Genomic DNA, 23,595 nt, shown 5'->3' with positions numbered 1-23,595 from the left:
TGCTGCCGCTCAGCAGCCGGAAGTGCAGCAGTCACTGATGTCACGGACAGACGTTGGGGTTGACCAGTAGAACGTGAACTAGCTACGGCTCAGGGACCGCCCACAAGGGGCGGAGTTACGACTCTACCCCTGTCATTTTCTCAGAGAACTTCCCCGGAAGGAAGAACCGTTCTCAGCTGTAGAGTTCCTATGGCGACAGGGGGCGGGGTTATTTTCGAATTTGTTCGGCGGAACTCAGCTCACTGGTCAACCCAGTTACCTTGATGACTCCACCTCTTCTGCGCGCTGTGATTGGGCGATACTTCACCTCCGGGATTTTGATTGGCTGTAGGAAAGGTAGTGTTGTAAAGAATTTGAGCCGGAGTTGTGTGCAACAGCGGTGTGGACACGGCGGGGTCAGGAGCGGGAGGGACGAGGAAACGGCGCTGGAGGTCTCCGCCAAGACGGTGCGTTATGTGCGGTGTTACCGGACGGTGTTTAGTCCTATGAGACTGTGCAGAGCGTCCAGGGGTATGAAGTCCCTGTGTGGGGGAAGCTAAACCCATGGATGTAAGCGTGCTGGTCCTACCAGTGGTGCTGAGACTTGTAGTTCCCTAGCACGAATTTGTATGGCAATTCTAGCATTTCTAATAACCTGATTGTTCTCAGAAAATGTAGGAGTTGGCACTTGTAATGAGGGGCGTCCGGGGCGGGCGCCTGTAATGAGGGGGGGCCCGGGGCAGGCGCCTGTAATGAGGGGGGTCCGGGGCAGGTGCCTGTAATGAGGGGGGGGTCCGGGGCGGGCGCCTGTAATGAGGGGGGACCCGGGGCGGGCGCCTGTAATGAGGTGGGTCCGGGGCGGGCGCCTGTAATGAGGGGGGGGGGTGTCCGGGGCGGGCGCCTGTAATGAGGGGGGGGGGTGTCCGGGGCGGGCGCCTGTAATGAGGGGGGGGGGTGTCCGGGGCGGGCGCCTGTAATGAGGGGGGTCCGGGGCGGGCGCCTGTAATGAGGGGGGTCCGGGGCGGGCGCCTGTAATGAGGGGGGTCCGGGGCGGGCGCCTGTAATGAGGGGGGTCCGGGGCGGGCGCCTGTAATGAGGGGGGTCCGGGGCGGGCGCCTGTAATGAGGGGGGTCCGGGGCGGGCGCCTGTAATGAGGGGGGGGGTGTCCGGGGCGGGCGCCTGTAATGAGGGGGGGGGTGTCCGGGGCGGGCGCCTGTAATGAGGGGGGGGGTGTCCGGGGCGGGCGCCTGTAATGAGGAGGGGGGGTCCGGGGCGGGCGCCTGCAATGAGGGGGGTCCGGGGCGGGCGCCTGTAATGAGGGGCGTCTGGGGCGGGCGCCTGTAATGAGGGGGGACCCGGGGCGGGCGCCTGTAATGAGGGGGGACCCGGGGCGGGCGCCTGTAATGAGGGGGGACCTGGGGCGGGTGCCTGTAATGAGGGGGTCCGGGGCAGGCGCCTGTAATGAGGGGGGGGGGGTGTCCGGGGCAGGCGCCTGTAATGAGGGGGGGGGGGTGTCCGGGGCGGGCGCCTGTAATGAGGAGGGGGGGTCCGGGGCGGGCGCCTGCAATGAGGGGGGTCCGGGGCGGGCGCCTGTAACGAGGGGCTTCTGGGGCGGGCGCCTGTAATGAGGGGGGACCCGGGGCGGGCGCCTAGTGAGGTGGCACCTAAGAACTCCGCTGTCTATGTGCTGCTCTACCACGTGTGGTCACACTGCTCTGTTTTTTCTTGTAGGTTTCCATTATTGTTCTTCATACCATTGTTTTTCCTTGCAATGGGTGATGTGCACGCTCAGTTAACCCCAGAGACTCCAGGTCGCGTCCAAATCCTGAATCCCTTTGAGAGTCCGAACGACTACTGCAGCCTACATGAGCCCTTTGTGTCCAGCCCGACAGTGTTCAAGCCGAGGAAGTCTTCTGCGGTAAGTGATGTGCGGCAGGAATAGGGCCCATCGTGTGGGGAGTGGGCTCCTGGGGCCGAGCCCGGCACACATCGGGTACACTGCTGTAGGTAGCGCACTGCCTGTATCCGGCAGGAGTGCGGGTGTATGACCTCTTCAGAGTAGATGGGGCTAAGGGTATGTCCACACATTCAGTATAAGGGCTTGTTTCCATTTGCGAGAAACACGTCCGTGTCTCGCATGTAGAAACCAAGCTCTGGTGCCGGCACTTGGGAGCGGAGCGTGCGGCCACATAGGAACACATGGAGCCGCACGCTCCGCTCTGGAGTGCCGGCTCCACAGCTTGGTTTCCACATGCGAGATACGGATGTGTGCCTCGCATGTGGAAATGAGCCCTTAGGCAGCGCTTCGGATGCAGCACATGTCCGCTCCGTCCATAGCGCTGCCGGCTTTTGAACGCAGGTGATTCCACATGTGATCACAGAACAGTGCGGAATCACCGCGCCCAACACATTGTACGGGTGAAATCTACGCTCAGTCTCCGCAAGATAAGGCACTTTCACACTTGCGTTTTTCAGCTTCCGTCACAATCCGTCGATTTTTGAGAATGCAGGCTCCTGCATTTTCCCATAGTATTAGCGACGGATGGCCATCCGTTTCATCCGTCGTGCACTGGATCCGTCGGAAAATAGCGGTCCGTCGTGCGGGGAAAACGTTTATAGGAACGTTTTTCTGCACATCGGGAAATCGATCAGCGACGCATCCTGCACTGCCCGTCGTCGGCTATAATGGAAGCCTATGGACGCTGATCGTCACACACAGGAATCCAGCGACGTATTACGTTTTTCCCCTCTGAGCATGCTCGGAAGGATATGTCTCTCCTTCCCCCTCCCCTTTCACACTTGCATTTTGTGCTGTACGTCATTGTGCAGCAAAATGACGTATCGACGGAAGTCACGAAAATAGGGAAAACCGTGTGTGACGCATCCAGTGTAATGACGGATGCGTTGTCCACAAATTCCGGGAATTAAATGTCCGGGGAGGAGAGAGAGACTGACTGGCATGCTCAGAGGGGAAAAACGGGATCCGTCGCTGGATTCCTGTGTGTGACGGTCAGCAACAGATCCATTTGACCTTTCAGGTGGCCCCAAAGGAAAAAACCCGACATTGTTAAATCAGGCAATCTTGGTGGCCAAATTGAAAAAAGGATCCAGCTCAACGAGGTAGTGAAAAACAATGTCTTGGTACTTTATTCACTTCATATCAAAATAGAGGAATAAAGTGAATAAAGTACCAAGACATTGTTTTTCACTACCTCGTTGAGCTGGATCCTTTTTTCAATTTTGCTCTCTCCACGCTTTGACACAGCGTTTCCGTGCTCTGAGCCTCCAGGGATATCGACTATGGTGAGCTGGATTTTCTCTTTCGTTATTAATCTTGGTGGCCACAGTCTCTAGGAAATTAGTCTGTCATGTGGAATACGACAAGCCTGTCTCCTGGGAAAGCTTGGGCAACGATTTACGTGGAGATGCCAGAAGTCGCTGTTTTACGTCTTGAAATGTTTTCTCAGACGTTTTTGGACGTCCTCCATCATGCATATCCAGTAATGTTCCTGTGCGTTCCAGCTTATTCACCAATAACAAAATACGCGCTGTGGATGGCTGATTTCGACCTCCAGACTTATTTAGAAACTCACTGGGGGCGTGGCTTGCAGAGGGACGGAAGTGGTTCTACTTTTTAGGAGCTCCTGCATTTCCCATCAAAAAAAGCATTTTAAAGCATACCAAAGTGGAAATATTGACCCCTAAAGCGGCTAAAACATGCCTGGACTGGCTTACCAGAACAAAAAAACTGATCCTGAGTGGAAAAATACCCCTTTGGGACGGGGGAGAGCCACGAGACACAGTGGAGGCCTAGCAGCTCATGGAGGAAGTCGGACCAGGCCTGCACCCCGATGGCTGGCACATTGCCAACTTCCAACGAAGCTTGTCCCTGCAAAAATTCAGCCGGTACATGTGATTTACCCCAGCAATGAGCCTAGTCGTAAAGCCCCTGGAGCAGTCGGCGGTGTCACAGCGAGGACCATAAAGGTGGCGGCAATTTCCGGCGCCTGGAGAGGACGAGGAGAAACCAAGGAGGATCCGGCGGTAAAACCGAAGCTGAAGCCCGACGCATCATCCCCAGCCGGACCGGAGCACAGAGGACTGAGGTACGAAGCACAGGTCTTTGTGCCAAGACCGCATGTGGAGGAGGGGAGCCGGGTACAAAGAGATACAGCGGAGGTGTAGGAAAGCTCACCGCTGAAGCAGCATCAGCCTGGGAAGCTCCATACACCTCAAAATAAGGAAGGAGCACATATGATCACTATTAAAAGTGAAGGAGGACAAAAGTCTCTGCAATACATCAACGCAGCCAAACAGTCCTCAGCCCTGCAGGAGGAGACAGAGGCAGGGCAGGAGAGCTCCTTTGCTATGTAGTACCTGCCTGGGAGAATCCATTTACAGCAGGCTGAGAACAGACCTCAAGGGACAACAGAGAAGAGTGAAGGAGGACAAAAAACACTGCTAACCAGTGAAGCAGCCAAGCAGAACAAGCAGCCTTCAATACTGGTAAGCAATCCTGTGCTCTCCAATGTGATCCCCCATATTGCTTCTGATTGTGATAAGCATTTCCACATTAACCATTCTAACACTGGGGAAGCCAGGGGAAAAGCGGTATTTAAAGGACCAGTACACCAGGAACAATCTGTCTGCATTTTACCTACTCCTGATTTATATATTTATTTATATATTGAATATGATCTGGTGAATAAGGGAGCCTCTCCACCTGTCTCTCCCAACCCTGTCATACAAGCTTCACAATGTAACTTTAACATAGTCCCCCCTCTTCATGCAACCAGAGAGTACAAAGATGAGGGACTTGGAGGGATAAATTTGAATAGTCCTCCGAGTCACACTAAAGATTAAAGGGACACTGTCACCTGAATTTGGAGGGAACAATCTTTAGCCATAGGGGCGGGGTTTTCGGGTGTTTGATTCACCCTTTCCTTACCCGCTGGCTGCAATATGGAATTGAAGTTAATTCTCAGTCCTCCATAGTACACGCCTGCGTAAGGCAATATTGCCTTGTGCAGGCATGTACTACGGAGGACAGAGAATGAACTTCAATCCAATATTGCAGCCAGCGGGTAAGGAAAGGGTGAATCAAACACCCGAAAACCCCGCCCCTAATTCAGGTGACAGAGTCCCTTTAATCTGAAAGCTTCAGTTTAAAACTTAGACATTCAAAAGCAGGAGCTCAGGGCTCTCTTGGAGCAGATGAATTTGTTCCATGAAAACAGCAACCGAAACACCCCTGTTGGTGATAGTGATAATGAAGTCCCGATGGACTGTTCAGACGGTTCTCTTGCCTCATTAAATAGTCTGGAAAGCATACATTCAGAAGAATTCTTTGAAGACGCAGACTTGTCTGAATCTGGGGAAAGTGAACTTTTTGATTCATCCCTATCCACTTATTCTTCCACAAAGATGGCGGCCATACACGTAAATTCTAAACCAATCGGAAAGCTTAACCAAGGATGGTCATCATCTTCTAATCTACCATTGATTGACAATATCCCTGCATTCAATAACCACCCTACAGTGGGGTTCATGGTTAACATACTTACAGCCCTTTTAACCTCCGTTAAACACTTGGGAAAGCATGTCTTTGGAGAAGACGAAAATGATTTTCTGATAAGTCTTGAGACACAATTCTCGGAACAAAAGGAAATTAACAATACGATAGCTTCAGAAGCCTTTATTAAAAAAAACTTTTTAGAGACTTTTTATCAAAAATGGTCAATGTCACTCACTCAACCTCTTCCGGAGTCTGTTGATTCCACTTCTGATCCTGATTCAACAATTGCCTTTAAAAAAGACCTCGATATTAGTGCTGTTCAAATTCTACCATCAATTTCTGAATCACTAGACAAGATTAAAAAGGATATAGCTTATCTCAGAACCAGCTTACTTGACTATGAAGATTTCAGGAGAAAGAACAACGTAAAAATCAAGGGGATCCCTGAGTCAGTTCAGACTCATCAACTAAAAGCATACATCTTTTCAATGGTTACTCATTTTTTCCCTAATATAGGTGAGAACTGTCTGATCAAAAAAGCTTTCAGGGTACGTAGACCGCCCTCCGTACCACAGAATATAGCCAGGGATGTTATCGTTTCATTCTGCCCAAACTGGATAAAAAACGCACTCTTCGGATTATGAAGTGACTCAAAATTCCTTGCATCCCCATACAGCGGTTTGGTCTTCTTTAAAGACTTATCAAAAGACACACTAAAAAAAAAAAGGAAAGCTCTCTCCCGGTTCACACTTGAGCTCCGGCGGGCTGGGATTCCCTACATCTGGACTAGATCCTCGACTCTCCAAGTCAAATATGCGATTGACTTCTTTTATATTTCTTCTCAAGAGGAAGAAAATGACTTTCTTGAATGCACTGGATTAAGAATATCAAAGGCCTCTCCTGAAGTTTCTTCCACACAAAGCCGGTACGTTCACCTAACCGAAGAAATGTACGAAAAAGCTTACTTAATATTTTATAACCATAGGTTAGGGCAGCTAGAATTTATTTCCACTTCTATAGCATTCTCTTGATTGAGCCGAACTTTTAACCCATTAATGCTAGATTTTTAATATTCTCCCAGTAGTAAAGTCTGGGATCACTTAAGGGTGACCCCAGGCAAGGCAGACCTACATACTTTAGCATAACGTTCATATATAGCGTACCGTAAGCCTCTGATATTTCTTCAGATACTTTAGATTCTGATAGTAACCTACCGTCATTTTGGCTAAATTTACGTGTACATGTTTGTTTGTCTGCTTTTTCTTTTAGGTATGGACATTAAGTAATTGACATCTGTCTCTAAAATGGTCACATACATACCTATTTTATCTTTCCTCTTCCTGTTTCCTTTCCCCATCCCTCCCTTCCCCTTCCCTCCCATACTTCCCTCATCTATGAAAAATATTGTAATCTAATGAAAATGCATTGTAAAAGTTTCAAAATGCTTATAAGAATATTTGGAAAATAAACTCACTGGAACCTCTTTAAGGATTGTTTTCCATTAAGTTTGTCACAATGAGAGCACGCTCCTCTAAACAGTATATATATTGTTAACGAATTAAGAATGAATTGGGCAGGACTGAAATGCAAGCACCACACAAACTATCGGCGCGCAGGCATACAGCAAGTCTCTTGGAGACATCCGGCGGTCCGACATGTCAGCGAGACCACTCAGCTGTCACTGATGTTCATAGCACTCTCACTTCTCATGAACCAAATTAGGTACAGTCCACACTTCGGGTTCAGGCTTTGAATGCTGTGAAGAGGCTAGAAGAAAGGGCCTGACCATTTTATCTACTTCCTCTTGTTAACCACCACCTATATACAGATGTTCATAGGTGGCGGCCGGTTTACATATATAGGTAGCGGTGTTTGCCCCTTCCTGATTCCCTATTCTTTTGCATGTTTGTCACACTTAAAGGGGTATTCCCATCTCCAAGATTCTATCCCAATATGTAGTAGGTGTAATAATAATAATAGCAAATATCTCCAATTAGAAATGTAATATAGTAATTCTGATTCGCTATGTCTCTTTCCTTATGTGCAGGCATTGCAAGACCTTAGGTATCCATGGTTACGACCACTCATATAGTGACAGTTACCTAGTTGCGAGCGGTTGTAACCATGGATATCTAAGTTCTTCAATGCCTGTACATGAGGAAAGGGACATGGTGAATCAGAAACACTATACTACATTTCTAGTTGGAGGTATTTGCTAATACTGTTATACCTACTATTTATTGGAATAGGTTCTTGGATATGGGAATACCCCTTTTAAATGTTTTAGATCACCAAACAAATTTTAAATATTAGACAAAGATAACAAGTAAACACAAAATGCAGTTTTTAAATGAAGGTCTTTATTAAGGGAAAAATAGATCCAAACCTACAGGGCCCTGTGTGAAAAAATGATTGCCCCCCCCCCCCCCCCCCCAACCTAATAACTGGTTGAGCCACCCTTGACAGCCAGAACTGCAATCAAGCATTTGCGATAACTGGCAATGAGTCTTTTACATTGCTCGGGAGGAAATTTATCCCACTCATCTTTGCAGAATTCAGCCACATTGGAGGGTTTCCGAGCATGAACCGCCTTTCTAAGGTCATGTCAGAGCATCTCAATTGGATTAAGGTTAGGACTTTGACTAGGCCACTCCAAAGGCTTAATCTTTTTCTTAACCCCTTAATCCCATATGACGTACTATCCCGTCGAGGTGACCTGGGACTTAATTCCCAGTGACGGGATAGTACGTCATATGCGATCGGCCGCGCTCACAGGGGGAGCGCGGCCGATCGCGGCCGGGTGTTAGCTGACTATCGCAGCTGACATCCGGCACTATGTGCCAGGAGCGGTCACGGACCGCCACCGGCACATTAACCCCCGGCACACTGCGATCAAACATGATCGCAGTGTTCCAGCGGTATAGGGAAGCATCGCGCAGGGAGGGGGCTCCCTGCGTGCTTCCCTGAGACCCCCGGAGCAACGCGATGTGATCGCGTTGCTCCGAGCGTCTCTTACCTCCTATCCCTGCAGGCCCCAGATCCAAAATGGCCGCGGGGCTGCATCCGGGTCCTGCAGGGATTACTTCCGGGTCCAGTGCAGGCGCCGGTAAGCCTGCAGCGCTGTCAGTCAGATCGCTGATCTGACAGAGTGCTGTGCAAACTGTCAGATCAGCGATCTGTATTGCGCCCCCCCCCCAAGCAAAAAAATAAAGTTATAGTCCTCAGAATAAAACGATGCCAAAATAATTATTTTTTTTTCTAGAAAATAGCTTTTATCGTATAAAAGCGCCAAAACATAAAAAAAATGATATAAATGAGATATCGCTGTAATCGTACTGACCCGACGAATAAAACTGCTTTATCAATTTTACCAAACATGGAACGGTATAAACGCCTCCCCCAAAAGAGATTCATGAATAGCTGGTTTTTGGTCATTCTGCCTCACAAAAATCAGAATAAAAAGCGATCAAAAAATGTCATGTGCCCGAAAATGTTACCAATAAAAATGTCAACTCGTCCCGCAAAAAAACAAGACCTCACATGACTCTGTGGACCAAAATATGGAAAAATTATAGGTCTCAAAATGTGGAGACGCAAAAACTTTTTTGCTATAAAAAGCGTCTTTTAGTGTGTGACAGCTGCCAATCATAAAAATCCGAGATAAAAAAACGCTATAAAAGTAAATCAAACCCCCCTTCATCACCCCCTTAGTTAGGGAAAAATAATAAAATTAAAAAAATGTATTTATTTCTATTTTCCCATTAGGGCTAGGGTTGGAGCTAAAGTTAGGGTTTGGATTACATTTACAGATGGGATTAGGGTTAGGGGTGTGGTTAAGGTTACCATTGGGATTAGGGTTAGGAGTGTGTTTGGATTAGGGTCTCAGTTACAATTGGGGGGTTTCCACTGTTTAGGCACATCAGGGGCTCTCCAAACGCGACATGGCGTCCGATCTCAGTTCCAGCCAATTCTGCGTTGAAAAAGTAAAAGTGCTCCTTCCCTTCCGAGCTCTCCCGTGCGCCCAAACAGGGGTGTACCCCAACATATGGGGTATCAGCGTACTCGGGACAAATTGGACAACAACTTTTGGTGTCCAAGTTCTCTTGTTATCCTTGGGAAAATAAAAATTTGGGGGGCTGAAAATAATTTTTGTGGGGGGGAAAAAAATATTTTTTTATTTTCACGGCTCTGCGTTGTAAACTGTAGTGAAACGCTTGGGGTTTCAAAGTTCTCACAACATATCTAGATAAGTTCATTGGGAGGTCTAGTTTCCAATATGGGGTCACTTGTGGTTTTTTTTTCAGGTTTAGGTACATTAGGGGCTCAGCAAATGCAACGTGACGCCTGCAGACCAATCCATCTAAGTCTGCATTCCAAATGGCGCTCCTTCCCTTCCGAGCTCTGCCATGTGCCCAAACAGTGGTTCCCTCCCACATACGGGGTATCAGCGTACTCAGGACAAATTGGAAAACAACTTTTGGAGTCCAATTTCTCCTGTTACCCTTAGGAAAATACAAAACTGTGGGCTAATAAATCATTTTTGTGAAGAAGAAAAAAAAAAAAAATTTTATTTTCACGGCTCTGCGTTATAAACTGTAGTGAAACACTTGGGGGTTCAAAGCTCTCAAAGCACATCTAGATAAGTTGTTTAGGGGGTCTACTTTCCAAAATGGTGTCACTTGGGGGTTTTAATGTTTAGGCACATCAGGGGCTCTCCAAACGCGACATGGTGTCCCATCTCAATTCCAGTCAATTTTGCATTGAAAAGTCAAACGGCGCTCCTTCCCTTCCGAGCTCTGCCATGCGCCCAAACAGTCGTTTACCCCCACATATGGGGTATCAGCGTACTCAGGACAAATTGCACAACAATTTTTGGGGTCCAATTTCTTCTCTTACCCTTGGGAAAATAAAAAATTGGGGGCGAAAAGATAATTTTTGTGAAAAAATCTGATTTTTTATTTTTACGGCTCTGCATTATAAACTTCTGTGAAGCACTTGGTGGGTCAAAGTGCTCACCACACATCTAGATAAGTTCCTTAAAGGGTGTACTTTCCAAAATGGTGTCACGTGTGGGGGGTTTCAATGTTTACGCACATCAGGGGCTCTCCAAACGCGACATGGTGTCCCATCTCAATTCCAGTCAATTTTGCATTGAAAAGTCAAAAGGCGCTCCTTCCCTTCCGAGCTCTGCCGTGCGCCAAAACAGTGGTTTACCCCCACATATGGGGTATCAGCATACTCAGAACAAATTGTACAACAACTGTTCGGGTCCATTTTCTCCTGTTACCCTTGGTAAAATAAAACAAATTGGAGCTGAAATAAATTTTGTGTGAAAAAAAGTTAAATGTTCATTTTTATTTAAACATTCCAAAAATTCCTGTGAAACACCTGAAGGGTTAGGCTAGGTTCACATTGCGTTAGCGCAATCCGCTAGCGCTAAACGGATTGCCCTAACGCAATGTTTTTTTAGGGGTCGCGTTAACGTCCCCGCTCTCGCAGATCCCCGATCTGCGAGAGCGGGGAACGGACCTCGGGCGCGCCGCGGACGCTGCAAGCAGCGTCCGAGGCGCGCCACAGAAGAACGGCACATCGCTAGCGCGAGCCGAAAAAGGCACGCGCCAGCGATGCGCTACAGGGAAACTTCACATTGCTGTCAATGGGTGCGCTACGGACCCGTTGCACGGCGTTAATTGCGACATTTTCGCCGTGCAACGCTGTCCGTTAGCGTGCACACATTAACGCAATGTGAACCTAGCCTTAATAAACTTCTTGAATGTGGTTTTGAGCACCTTGAGGGGTGCAGTTTTTAGAATGGTGTCACACTTGGGTGTTTTCTATCATATTGACCCCTCAAAATGACTTCAAATGAGATGTGGTCCCTAAAAAAAAAAAAATGGTGTTGTAAAAATGAGAAATTGCTGGTCAACTTTTAACGCTTATAACTCCCTAACAAAAAAAAAATTTTGGTTCCAAAATTGTTCTGATGTAAAGTAGACATGTGGGAAATGTTACTTATTAAGTATTTTGCGTGACGTATCTCTGATTTAAGGGCATAAAAATTCAAAGTTGGAAAATTGCGAAATTTTCTAAATTTTCGCCAAATTTCCATTTTTTTCCACAAATAAACGCAAGTTATATCGAATGAATTTTACCACTATCATGAAGTACAATATGTCACGAGAAAACAATGTCAGAATCGCCAAGATCCGTTGAAGCGTTCCAGAGTTATAGCCTCATAAAGAGACAGTGGTCAGAATTTTAAAAATTGGCCCTGTCATTAACGTGCAAACCACCATCGGGGCTTAAGGGGTTAAAGGGAATCTGTCACCCCAAAACTGGCCTATAAGCTAAAGCCACAGGCATCAGGGGCTTATCTACAGCATTCTGTAATGTTGTAGATAAGCCCCCGATGTCACCTGAAAGGTAAGATAAAGAGGTTAATTATACTCACCCAGGGGCGGTCCCGGTGCAGTCCGGTCCGATGGCGTCGCGGTCCGGGGCCTCCTATCTTCATCAGATGACGTCCTCTTGTCTTCACTCTGCGGCTCCGGCTCAGGCATACTTTGTCTACCCTATTGAGGGCAGAGCAAAGTACTGCAGTGTGCAGGCGCTGGGCCTCTTTGACCTTTCCCGGCGCCTGCGCACTGCAGTACTTTACTCAGCCCTCAACAGGGTAGACAAAGTACGCCGGAGCCGGAGCCGCGGCAGGAAGAAAAGAGGATGACATCGCATGAAGATGGGAGGCGCTGGACCCGGACCGGAGCCCATCGGACTGAACCGGGACCGCCCCTGGGTGAGTATAATATAACCTGTTTTTCTTATCTTTCAGGTTACATCGGGGGCTTATCTACAGCATTACAGAATGCTGTAGATAAGCCCCTGATGCCGGTGGCCTTAGCTTATAGGCCAATTTTTTGGTGACTGATTCCCTTTAAACCATTCAGAGGTGAACTTGCTGATGTGTTTTGTATCATTGTCCTGGTGCATAACCCAAGTGTAGAGATGAGCGAATAAGCTGCAGAGGGAACCCTGCTTCCTGGATAGCTTTGGCTTTTAGCTGCATGTGTCGCGGCTGTGTTATAGTAGCAACACATGCATGTAGAGCCTGTTTGTCGTGACTGTCACACAGCCGTGACACATACCGCTTGCCAAATAAGCCCTGACCTGATCAAATTCACTCATATCTACCCAAGTGTGCTTCAGCTTGAGGTCACAAACAGGTGGCCGGACATTCTACTTCAGGATTTTTTCATAGACGGCAGAATTCAGGGTTCCATCTACCACAGCAAGTTTTCCAGGTACTGAAGCTACAAAACAGCCCCACACCAATATACTACCACCATCATATTTTACTATTGGTATGATGTTCCTTTTCTGAGATGCTGTGTTACTTACTTCTATGCCAGATGTAATTGGACATACACCTTCCAAAAAGTTCAACTTTTGTCTCATCATTCCAAAGAGTATTCTTTCAAAAGTCTTGGATCATCAAGATGTTTTCTGGCAAAACTGAGAGGAGCCCTTATGTTCTTATTGCTTAGCAGTGGTTTTTGCCTTAGAGCTCTGCCAATCAGGCCATTTTTGCGCCTAGTCTATTTCCTATGGTGGTGATGAACACTGACTTTAACAGAGGCAAGTGAGGCATGCAGTTCTTTGAATATTGTTGAGGGGTCTTTTGTGACCTCTTGGATGAGTCGTCACTGCTCTCTTGGGGTAACTTTGGTAGGCCGGCCACTCCTAGGAAGGTTCTCCACTGTTCCATGTTGTTACCATTTGTGGATAATGGCTCTCACTGTGATTCACTGGAGTCCCAAAGTTTTAGAAATGGTTTTATAACCTTTTCCAGACTGATAGATCTCAATCACTTTGTATCTCATTTGATCCAGTATTTCTTTGGATCGCAGCATGATGAGAAACTTTTGGTCTACTTCACTTTGTCAAGCAGGTCCTATTTAAGTGATTGAGAACAGGTGTGTCAGTAATCAGACCTGGGTGTGGCTAGGGAATTTCAACACTTCTTCCCAAAGACCACAGTTAATTTGTTTTAAGGGGGTGGAGGGTCTATCTCTTTGTCACACAGACCCCAGTAGGTTTGGATTTCTTTCTTAATAATAAAGGACCTTCATTTAAAGGGAACCTGTCACCCCCAAAATGGAAGGTGAGCTAAGCCTACCGGCATCAGGGGCTTATCTACAGCATTCTGGAATGCTGTAGATAAGCCCCCGATGTATCCTAAAAGATGAGAGAAAGAGGTTATATTATACTCACCCAGGGGCGGTCCCGGTTCAGTCCGATGGGCTCCGGTCTGGGTCTAGCGCCTCCCATCTTCATGCGATGTCATCCTCTTTTCTTCCTGCCGCGGCTCCGGCGCAGGTGTACTTTGTCTACCCTGTTGAGGGCAGAGCAAAGTACTGCAGTGCGCAGGCGCCGGGAAAGGTCAAAGAGGCCCACCGCCTGCGCACTGCAGTACTTTGCTCTGCCCTCAATAGGGTAGACAAAGTATGCCTGAGCCGGAGCCGCAGAGTGAAGACAAGAGGACGTCATCTGATGAAGATAGGAGGCCCCGGACCGCGACGCCATCGGACCGGACTGCACCGGGACCGCCCCTGGGTGAGTATAATTAACCTCTTTTTCTTACCTTCAGGTGACATCGGGGGCTTATCTACAGCATTCCAGAATGCTGTAGATAAGCCCCTGATGCTGATGGGCTTAGCTCACCTTCCATTTTGGGGGTGACAGGTTCCCTTTAAACACTGCACTTTGTTTACTTGTCTCATCTTTGTCTAATATTTTCACTTGTCTGGTGATCTGAAACATTTAAGTGGGCAAACCTGCAAAAGAATAGGAAATCAGGAAGGGGGCAAACACTTATTTTGTTATTTTTTATTTTTTTACACTTAGATTATTTAATAAAAAAATATGTATATATCCAGGCAAAACTGCATCACTGCCTAAATAAATGCAATTCTCCCCCAAGGAAACCGACAGCTTCCTATGAAAGATATAAAAAGGAGGCAACACATCTAAGATAGTGGAAAAGGTACTTAACAATCCTTTATTTAGCAAGAACAGCTACGTTTGAGCTTTCTCTATGGAGCCTTTCTCCATACTAGACTAAACTACTATCAAAATGGACAGAACAGATGCCAGCAAAGACTTTTCAGGAAATTCACAACCGGCGTTTTCTTGAAGTTGTTTGTTTATACCCTAAGGGGGCTATTACTACAAATGTAAGTTATACTCTATCTGTATCCTCTTACTGATTGCTGTGGGTCCGACTGCTGGCACCCCCAGCGATTCCTAGAGCAGAGCTCAGCAAAGACCCTTTTGAACTGAGCGGATGTGAATTCTGAGCACTGTACTCCATTTTATGTGGCATTCCCAGAGTTAAAGAATAGAGCAGAGCTCTATTATATTGCTTGAGGTCCTACAAGGATGACTTTCAATTGTAAGAATACTTATGTAAATGGCTTGTCCCACCAACAGAGTACATTTTAACCAATAGATTGGGCAATTATAATAAACTAGATGGCAGCCCGATTCTAAAGAATCGGGAGTCTAGAATCCATATATACTTTATTTATTCAAATGTAAGAATAATACAATTAATAAATAATAGTAAGAAAGAACAAAAAATGGCTGCACTCACCAGCTCTTGACAATTCTTGACAGTACGGCACATTTCTGATTGGTCGCTCGCGGCAGGCGGCAACCAATCAGAAAAGTGCCGCGCACCACGAAGGCATATATCTTTGTCCACCCTGAGCGGGTGTAGGACGCTGGTGACGTCACTTATCTCCGGACATTATCTCCGGACAAAGCCACGGAAGTTGGCACAAATTGCCGGAAGTAGTATTCTAGGCAATTATATATTAGATTTTAATGTTATCAGTGTTTACCTTTGAACGTTTATATTGTATTGTCCTGTCACCAGCCATGTGTACGATTATCGGCCGAAAGCCTCTCTGGAACCAATAATCACCCCATGTAAAGGTATCTTTATAAGTTAAAGATTCAGAATACTATGACTTTTATCATATCCTGAACAGTCAAGTTTTTTATGAACCGTTAAGGTTTTCTGGTTGAAGTAAAAAAAACTCTTGAGTGTTTACAGTTTGAAACCATAAAATGTTGAAAAATTATGTCATTCTTGAGTATATCACTCAATGGTGCTCATAAACGTGTCAAATTTGATCTATAATATACTTTAATATACATTACTTTAATCTTTAATATACTTAAGAACAGGGCCCCAGACATCACACAGGGGGTCTGAAACACCGCACAGTGGTCCAAAATATCGCTGTGCTCTGCCTGGGGCCCCATATGCTGCATGGGGCCCCTGTGCTCTGCCTGGGGCCCCTGTGCTCTGCCTGGGGCCCCTGTGCTCTGCCTGGGGCCCCTGTGCTCTGCCTGGGGCCCCTGTGCTCTGCCTGGGGCCCCTGTGCTCTGCCTGGGGCCCCTGTGCTCTGCCTGGGGCCCCTGTGCTCTGCCTGGGGCCCCTGTGCTCTGCCTGGGACCCCTGTGCTCTGCCTGGGACCCCTGTGCTCTGCCTGGGACCCCTGTGCTCTGCCTGGGGCCCCTGTGCTCTGCCTGGGGCCCCTGTGCTCTGCCTGGGGCCCCTGTGCTCTGCCTGGGGCCCCATATGCTGCCTGGGGCCCCTGTGCTCTGCCTGGGGCCCCTGTGCTCTGCCTGGGGCCCCATATGCTGCCTGGGGCCCCATATGCTGCCTGGGGCCCCTGTGCTCTGCCTGGGACCACTGTGCTCTGCCTGGGGCCACTGTGCTCTGCCTGGGGCCCCATATGCTGCCTGGGGCCCCTGTGCTCTGCCTGGGGCCCCTGTGCTCTGCCTGGGGCCCCTGTGCTCTGCCTGGGGCCACTGTGCTCTGCCTGGGGCCCCATGTTCTGCCTGGGGCCACTGTGCTCTGCCTGGGACCCCATAAACTGCCTGGGACCACTGTGCTCTGCCTGGGGCCCCATATGCTGCCTGGGGCCCCTGTGCTCTGCCTGGGGCCCCTGTGCTCTGCCTGGGGCCCCTGTGCTCTGCCTGGGGCCCCTGTGCTCTGCCTGGGGCCCCATATGCTGCCTGGGGCCCCTGTGCTCTGCCTGGGGCCCCATATGCTGCCTGGGGCCCCTGTGCTCTGCCTGGGGCCCCATAGGCTGCCTGGGGCCCCTGTGCTCTGCCTGGGGCCCCATAGGCTGCCTGGGGCCCCTGTGCTCTGCCTGGGGCCCCATATGCTGCCTGGGGCCCCTGTGCTCTGCCTGGGGCCACTGTGCTCTGCCTGGGGCCCCATATGCTGCCTGGGGCCCCTGTGCTCTGCCTGGGTGTAGGACACTGGTGACGTCACTTAGCTCCGGACATTAGCTCCGGACATTAGCTCCGGACATTAGCTCCGGACATTAGCTCCGGACAAAGCCACGGAAGCTGGCACAAATTGCAGGAAGTAGTATTCTAGGCAATTATATATTAGATGGGCATTTCCTGAAGGAAATACATGGTGCTTGAACAGCGCTACCAGCTTTACAGCAGCACTTTTCACACACGGGACTGGGGGGCGCGCTTACTTTTGCACACGGGGCCGGGGGCGCGCTTACTTTCGCACCCGGGGGCGCACTTACTTTTGCACCCGGGGGCGCACTTACTTTTGCACCCGGGGGCGCACTTACTTTTGCACCCGGGGGCGCACTTACTTTTGCACCCGGGGGCGCACTTACTTTTGCACCCGGGGGCGCACTTACTTTTGCACCCGGGGGCGCACTTACTTTTGCACCCGGGGGCGCACTTACTTTTGGGGCCGCACTTACTTTTGGTGGGCGGGGCTCCTCGGCCTCCGATTTGGTTGGTGGGGCCCCTCATCCTCCGATTTGGTGGGTGGGGACTCTCGGCCTCTGATTTGGTGGGCGGGGACCGGCCTCCGATTTGGTGGGCGGGGACCGGCCTCCGATTTGGTGGGCGGGGACCCTCGGCCTCCGATTTGGTGGGCGGGGCCGCTCGGCCTTCGATTTGGTGGGCGGGGCCGCTCGGCCTTCGATTTGGTGGGCGGGGCTCCTCGGCCTCCGATTTGGTTGGCGAAGCCCCTCAGCCTCCGATTTGGTTGGCGGGGCCCCTCGGCCTCCGATTTGGTGGGCGGGGACTCTCGGCCTCCGATTTGGTGGGCGGGGACCCTCGGCCTCCGATTTGGTGGGCGGGGACCCTCGGCCTCCGATTTGGTGGGCGGGGACCCTCGGCCTCCGATTTGGTGGGCGGGGACCATCGGCCTCCGATGTGGTGGGCGGGGACCCTCGGCCTCCGATGTGGTGGGCGGGGACCCTCGGCCTCCGATGTGGTGGGCGGGGACCCTCGGCCTCCGATGTGGTGGGCGGGGACCCTCGGCCTCCGATGTGGTGGGCGGGGACCCTCGGCCTCCGATGTGGTGGGCGGGGACCCTCGGCCTCCGATGTGGTGGGCGGGGACCCTCGGCCTCCGATGTGGTGGGCGGGGACCCTCGGCCTCCGATGTGGTGGGCGGGGCCAGGACCCTCGGCCTCCGATGTGGTGGGCGGGGCCGCTCGGCCTCCGATGTGGTGGGCGGGGACCCTCGGCCTCCGATTTGGTGGGCGGGGACCCTCGGCCTCCGATTTGGTGGGCGGGGCCCCTCGGCCTCCGATTTGGTGGGCGGGGTCCCTCGGCCTCCGATTTGGTGGGCGGGGTCCCTCGGCCTCCGATTTGGTGGGCGGGGTCCCTCGGCCTCCGATTTGGTGGGCGGGGCCCCTCGGCCTCCGATTTGGTGTGTGCTCTGCCTGGGGCCACTGTGCTCTGCCTGGGGCCCCATATGCTGCCTGGGGCCCCTGTGCTCTGCCTGGGGCCCCATATGCTGCCTGGGGCCCCTGTGCTCTGCCTGGGGCCCCATATGCTGCTTGGGGCCCCTGTGCTCTGCCTGGGGCCCCATATGCTGCCTGGGGCCCCTGTGCTCTGCCTGGGGCCCCTGTGCTCTGCCTGGGCCCACTGTGCTCTGCCTGGGCCCACTGTGCTCTGCCTGGGGCCCCTGTGCTCTGCCTGGGTGTAGGACACTGGTGACGTCACTTAGCTCCGGACATTAGCTCCGGACAAAGCCACGGAAGTTGGCACAAATTGCAGGAAGTAGTATTCCAGGCAATTATATATTAGATTCCACAATTGGATGTGTTTAAAAAATATATATTCCTGTGCTGATACAGTATAGTCTTATAAATGTGCCCCTACTGTGTACGGTCTTATTTGCTATGTCTGACCATGCAGAGCATCTGCAGCTTATGGTCATTCATACACAAATCATGGTCAAGGAAGGAAGCATAAGTGCATATACTGGTAACATGGCAGGGACTCTCAAGTACTTGTTTGTGTGAGGAAACGGTTCACTGCCTATTTGTTTTATCACAGGAGTGAGTGTTTCTGATGTGTCACCAGTCACGTGAGCTCATCATAAATCAAGTCAGTAACATATGAGCTCTTGTGTCACTGACTTGATTTATGATGAGCTCCGAGGGCTGATGACAATGCAGAAATACTCGCTACTGTGATAAAACAAACAGGGACAAAACCGAGCAGCTGCTGTGTCACCGTATATGCACTTATGCTTTAAACTTTAACTTATTGATTTAAAATGTACTTTGTTCACGGGAAAATCTCTTTAAGGGCAAGTATTTCCTCACTTGAAATATATTCCTGTAGGATCTCCTTTAATGAGAAAAGACTGCCCAAGCTGCTGACATCAGAGAGGAGGTCTGATAAATGTCTAAGTGCCCTACAAGATTATAGAGAGAGGTTTTCTTGGTGGGGAATTCAGCGTTACAACTCATTGAATCGTATATTTGTTTTATTTCTAGACTCCGCGTCAGTTCAGGTGGTCAATCGATCAGCTTGCTGCAATAAACCCTGTTGACATTGACCCTGAGGACATTCATCGGCAAGCTTTGTATTTAAGCCATGCCAAGTAAGTTCCTTTATTCTTTCTACCTTAAAAATAAAAGTTCTAAGGAAATGTAACAACATAGAAATGCTCATTGGCAGATTATAGGACATTTGTACGTGTCACTTTCCAGATACCATTTTGGGGTAGATACGATGTTTTGATTGCCTTTTTTTTTGCAATGTTGCGGCTGCCAAAAAAACCCTAATTCTAGCATTTTGCTTTTCTTTTTTGTGACGCCATTTACCGATTGGATTAATTTATTGTATATTTTGATAGCTCAGACTTTTATGAGTGCACCGATACCAAATATGTGGGCTCGGCTTGAGAGCCTGCATCAAAGGCAGGGACACGACATATGACGTATGTTTCCATCATATGTGGTTAAGGAGTTAGGCCATGGTATATCATAGCGACATAACATCACTTACTGAGATGAGAATATGCCCACTTATATTCACCTTAATTGTGTATATCGTACCCATCAAGCCAGTGCCCTCGGTGGGAGTTGGCAGCAGTTTAGGCATGAGGAACATCTATTACACCAGACCAATAACCTCTAAAATCTCCACTGCTCATACAGTAACTAGAGTTGAGTAAAATGTACCTGGCAGCAGCCGTATCCAGAACACTGCAAATTTCCCTCTACCTGCCGGCATCGTAGCTGTTCTTTTTGGTTAGTAGGCTCCTCAACCTTTATTATTATTTATTATTATTATTTATATAGCACCATTGATACCATGGTGCTGTACATGAGAAGGGGTTACATACAAATTACAGATATCACTTACAGTAAGCAAACTAGCAATTACAGCCTGATACAGAGGGGTGACGACCCTGCCCTTGCGGGCTTACCTTCTACAGGATGGTGGGGATGGAGACAGTAGGTTGGGGGGTTGCAGCAACTCCGGTGTTGGTGAGGCGGTAGCTTCAGTATTGGTGAGGAGGCAGTAGGGTCATTGCAGGCTGTGTAATGAATATAACGAAGGTCTGGCGCTTCCGAACCCTTGGATTTATTTTTTAGCTGCTCAGGGCCAACAGATGAGGGAGTGGAGGGATGTGTCTGGGGCTGGTTTAATGCAAAGGGTCTTGGTCCGGGTGCTGGGGAGGGATCCCTTGGTTCAGGGGTTGGAGGCTGGAAGTGTCAGGAAGATGGGTTTGGTGTATCCTACTTTAGCGCTGATACATAGTCTGGGAGGCAATTAAAAAGATTAGGGGTTTTGAGCATTTGACAATTTTTTCCCCGATATGGCAAAACGAGACTCTACCGGAATTTGTTAAAATGGGAGAATTTAAAAATTGGATGAGACTGGGAATACAGTACATGGTTTAGGTGCAGGACGCGCAGGGACTGGGGCCCTTAGGAAAGTTGCAGGGGGATTATGGGCTACTGGAGGTCTGCAGATTTTAATATGGGCAGTTTTGGCATGCTTATGTTACGCAGAACAAGACGATGAATATGGAGAGTCACAAGGATATATTGATTATGTCTGCGCAGAGGGGGGAACAAAAGGGTAGTGTCGGGCATTTATAAGGATCTAATGCATACTTTTATAAATAATTGTCCTATTAGAGCACAGGGGAAATGGGAGGAGGAATTGGGTAGGATAGAGAAAGATAAATGGGAAGTGATAATTATGGCATAGCTCCCAACCGTCCCTCATTGTGCGGGACTGTCCCGGTTTTGTTGCTTCGCCCCGCTGTCCAGCACGGAACGCTCTGATCCCGCCCCCCGCCGGCCCTCCCTGCTTGAAGACGATACCTCACCTTGCTCCAGCGATGCCTGGTCTCGGCGTACACAGCTCGTCCTGCGTGAGCGGTCACGTGGTATCGCTCATTAAGGTCATGAATATGCGCATATTCATGACCTTAATGAGCGGTATCACGTGACCGCTCACGCAGGAAGAAGGCGCTGCGCCGGGAGTCGGGACAGAGCGAGGGGGATGTCGGCGCGGCTGCGCGATGTGAGACAGGTGAGTATGAGGGACGGGGGGATGAAGGAGGACATAAGCCGGCGCGCCATGCTAGATGGGAGCAGGAGCGGGGGGGTGGAGAGATAAGCCATGCATCCAGGGGGGAATATGAGCCATGCATACAGGGGGGGAATATGAGCCTTGCATTCAGGGGGGGGGAATATGAGCCATGCATTCGTGGGGGAATATGAGCCATGCATACAGGGGGGGGGGGGGAAATATGAGCCATGCATACAGGGGGGGGGGGAATATAAGCCATGCATACAGGGGGGGGGGAGAAATATGAGCCATGCATACAGGGGGGGGGGAATATGAGCCATGCATACAGGGGGAGGGGAATGAGCCATGCATACGGGGGGAGGGGAATATGAGCCATGCATACAGGGGGGGAGGGGAATATGAGCCATGCATACAGGGGGGGAGGGGAATATGAGCCATGCATACAGGGGGGGAGGGGAATATGAGCCATGCATTCGGGGGGGGGGGGGGAATATGAGCCATGCATTCAGGGGGGGGAATATGAGCCATGCATACAGGAGGGGAAATATGAGCCATGCATACAGGAGGGGGGGGGATATGAGCCATGTATATGGGATGGGAGGGAGATGAGCCATGCATACAGGAGTGAGGGGGATCATGTGGGATCATTGTACAGTATGGAGAACTGTGTGGCCATTATACAGTATTGAGCATCGTGTGGTCGTTATACAGTATGAAGCATCATGTGCAGGCCAATGGCCATTATACAGTACTAGATTGTGGCCTGATTCTAACGCATCGGGTATTCTAGAATATGCATGTCCCCGTAGTATATGGACAATGATGATTCCGACTGTGCCCGTCGCTGATTGGTCGAGGCAACCTTTTTGACATCATCGTCGCCATGGCAACCATTATGACATCTACGTCGATACTGTGCCCGTCGCTGATTGGTCGAGGCCTGGCAGCCTCGACCAATCAGAGACGCGGGATTTCCATTATGACATCATCGTCGCCATGCTGTGCCCGTCGCTGATTGGTCGAGGCCTGGCGGCCTCGACCAATCAGAGACGCGGGATTTCTACGGCAATACTGTGCCCGTTGCTGATTGGTCGAGACCCAGGCGGCCTCGACCAATCAGCGAATGAATAAACTGGACAGACAGACAGACGGAAAAACCCTTAGACAATTATATATATATATATAGATAGATAGATGGAGCATCATGTGTGGTCATTATACAGTATGGAGCATCATGTGTGGCCATTATGCAGTATTGAACATCATGTGGGATCATTACACAGTATGGAGCACTGTGTGACCATTATACATTGAGCATCATGTGTGGCCATTATACACTATGGAGCATCATGTGTGGCCATTATACAGTATTGAGCATCATGTGCAGCCATTATACACTATGGAGCATCATGTGTGGCCATTATACACTATGGAGCATCATGTGTGGCCATTATACACTATGGAGCACTGTGTGGCCATTATACCGTATGGAGCATCATGTGGGGTCATTATACCGTATGGAGCACTGTGTGGCCTTATTTTTTTTGTTTATAATTATTGTATATAAAACAGAGTGATCAGCAGTGCTAAATGGGTGTGGTTGGGACGTGGATATGGGTGTGACTAATTATGAATGGGTGTGGTCAGAGGCGTGGCCTAAAATTTGCCGCGTTGCGCGACGCAAACTTTGTCCCTCTTTCCCATCTACAAAGGTTGGGAGGTATGTTATGGTATACCCCGATTATTGCTGAGTGAGCCGGGCAGACTCTCGCAGATATATGTACTCCATAGAGTATATAGGACTCCTGATCGGCTGTATAGGGCGGGTCTGAGACAGACCTCTGAGTGTCCTCGGTGCCGGTGGAGGGGGCTGGAATTCTTCATATGTTATGGCAGTGTCCAAATCTGAACCCATATTGGACAGCGGTGCTTAATGCCATAGGAGGAGCGTATGGTTGTAGGATTGAGAGGGATCCTGTGGTGTGTACACTGGGATGTGTGGAGGAGGGCTGGGTACATAATAAATATAAGGTGGCAATAGCTAGATTATTATATATTGCGCGGAAAATAATCGCCAGATACTGGATAAATGAAGATCCGCCAACGTTGAGGGAATTTCTCAGACCGTCTGACTCTATTGTGAATATGGAAAAAACATTATGTTAAGAGAAAAAGTATAAGAACGTTTGAGACACTATGGAC

The 23,595-nt window shown here is 49.5% G+C and overlaps 1 protein-coding gene across 3 annotated transcripts in view; it reads left to right on the top strand.

The window, feature by feature from the left end:
* The first annotated feature begins 4 nt into the window (after positions 1 to 4).
* BORA (BORA aurora kinase A activator) overlaps positions 5 to 23,595 on the top strand; it is a 62,827-nt gene continuing 39,236 nt past the window's right edge. The window contains exons 1-3 of one of the 3 annotated variants that reach the window (XR_013223968.1): positions 5 to 446; positions 1,711 to 1,897; positions 19,338 to 19,444. Coding sequence is in view for 2 of the 3 variants with exons in the window: in XM_077297255.1 (XP_077153370.1) it covers positions 1,751 to 1,897; positions 19,338 to 19,444 (254 nt within the window). In the remaining variant the exon portion in view is untranslated. The remainder of the gene's footprint in view (positions 447 to 1,710; positions 1,898 to 19,337; positions 19,445 to 23,595) is intronic. The other 2 variants (XM_077297255.1, XM_077297254.1) reach the window with 2 other exon arrangements.

Source organism: Ranitomeya variabilis, chromosome 3 (assembly GCF_051348905.1).
Source record: "Ranitomeya variabilis isolate aRanVar5 chromosome 3, aRanVar5.hap1, whole genome shotgun sequence".
Taxonomy (NCBI): domain Eukaryota; kingdom Metazoa; phylum Chordata; class Amphibia; order Anura; family Dendrobatidae; genus Ranitomeya; species Ranitomeya variabilis.
Note: the sequence above shows the minus strand (reverse complement) of the source record. Positions and strands in the feature narration are given on the sequence as shown.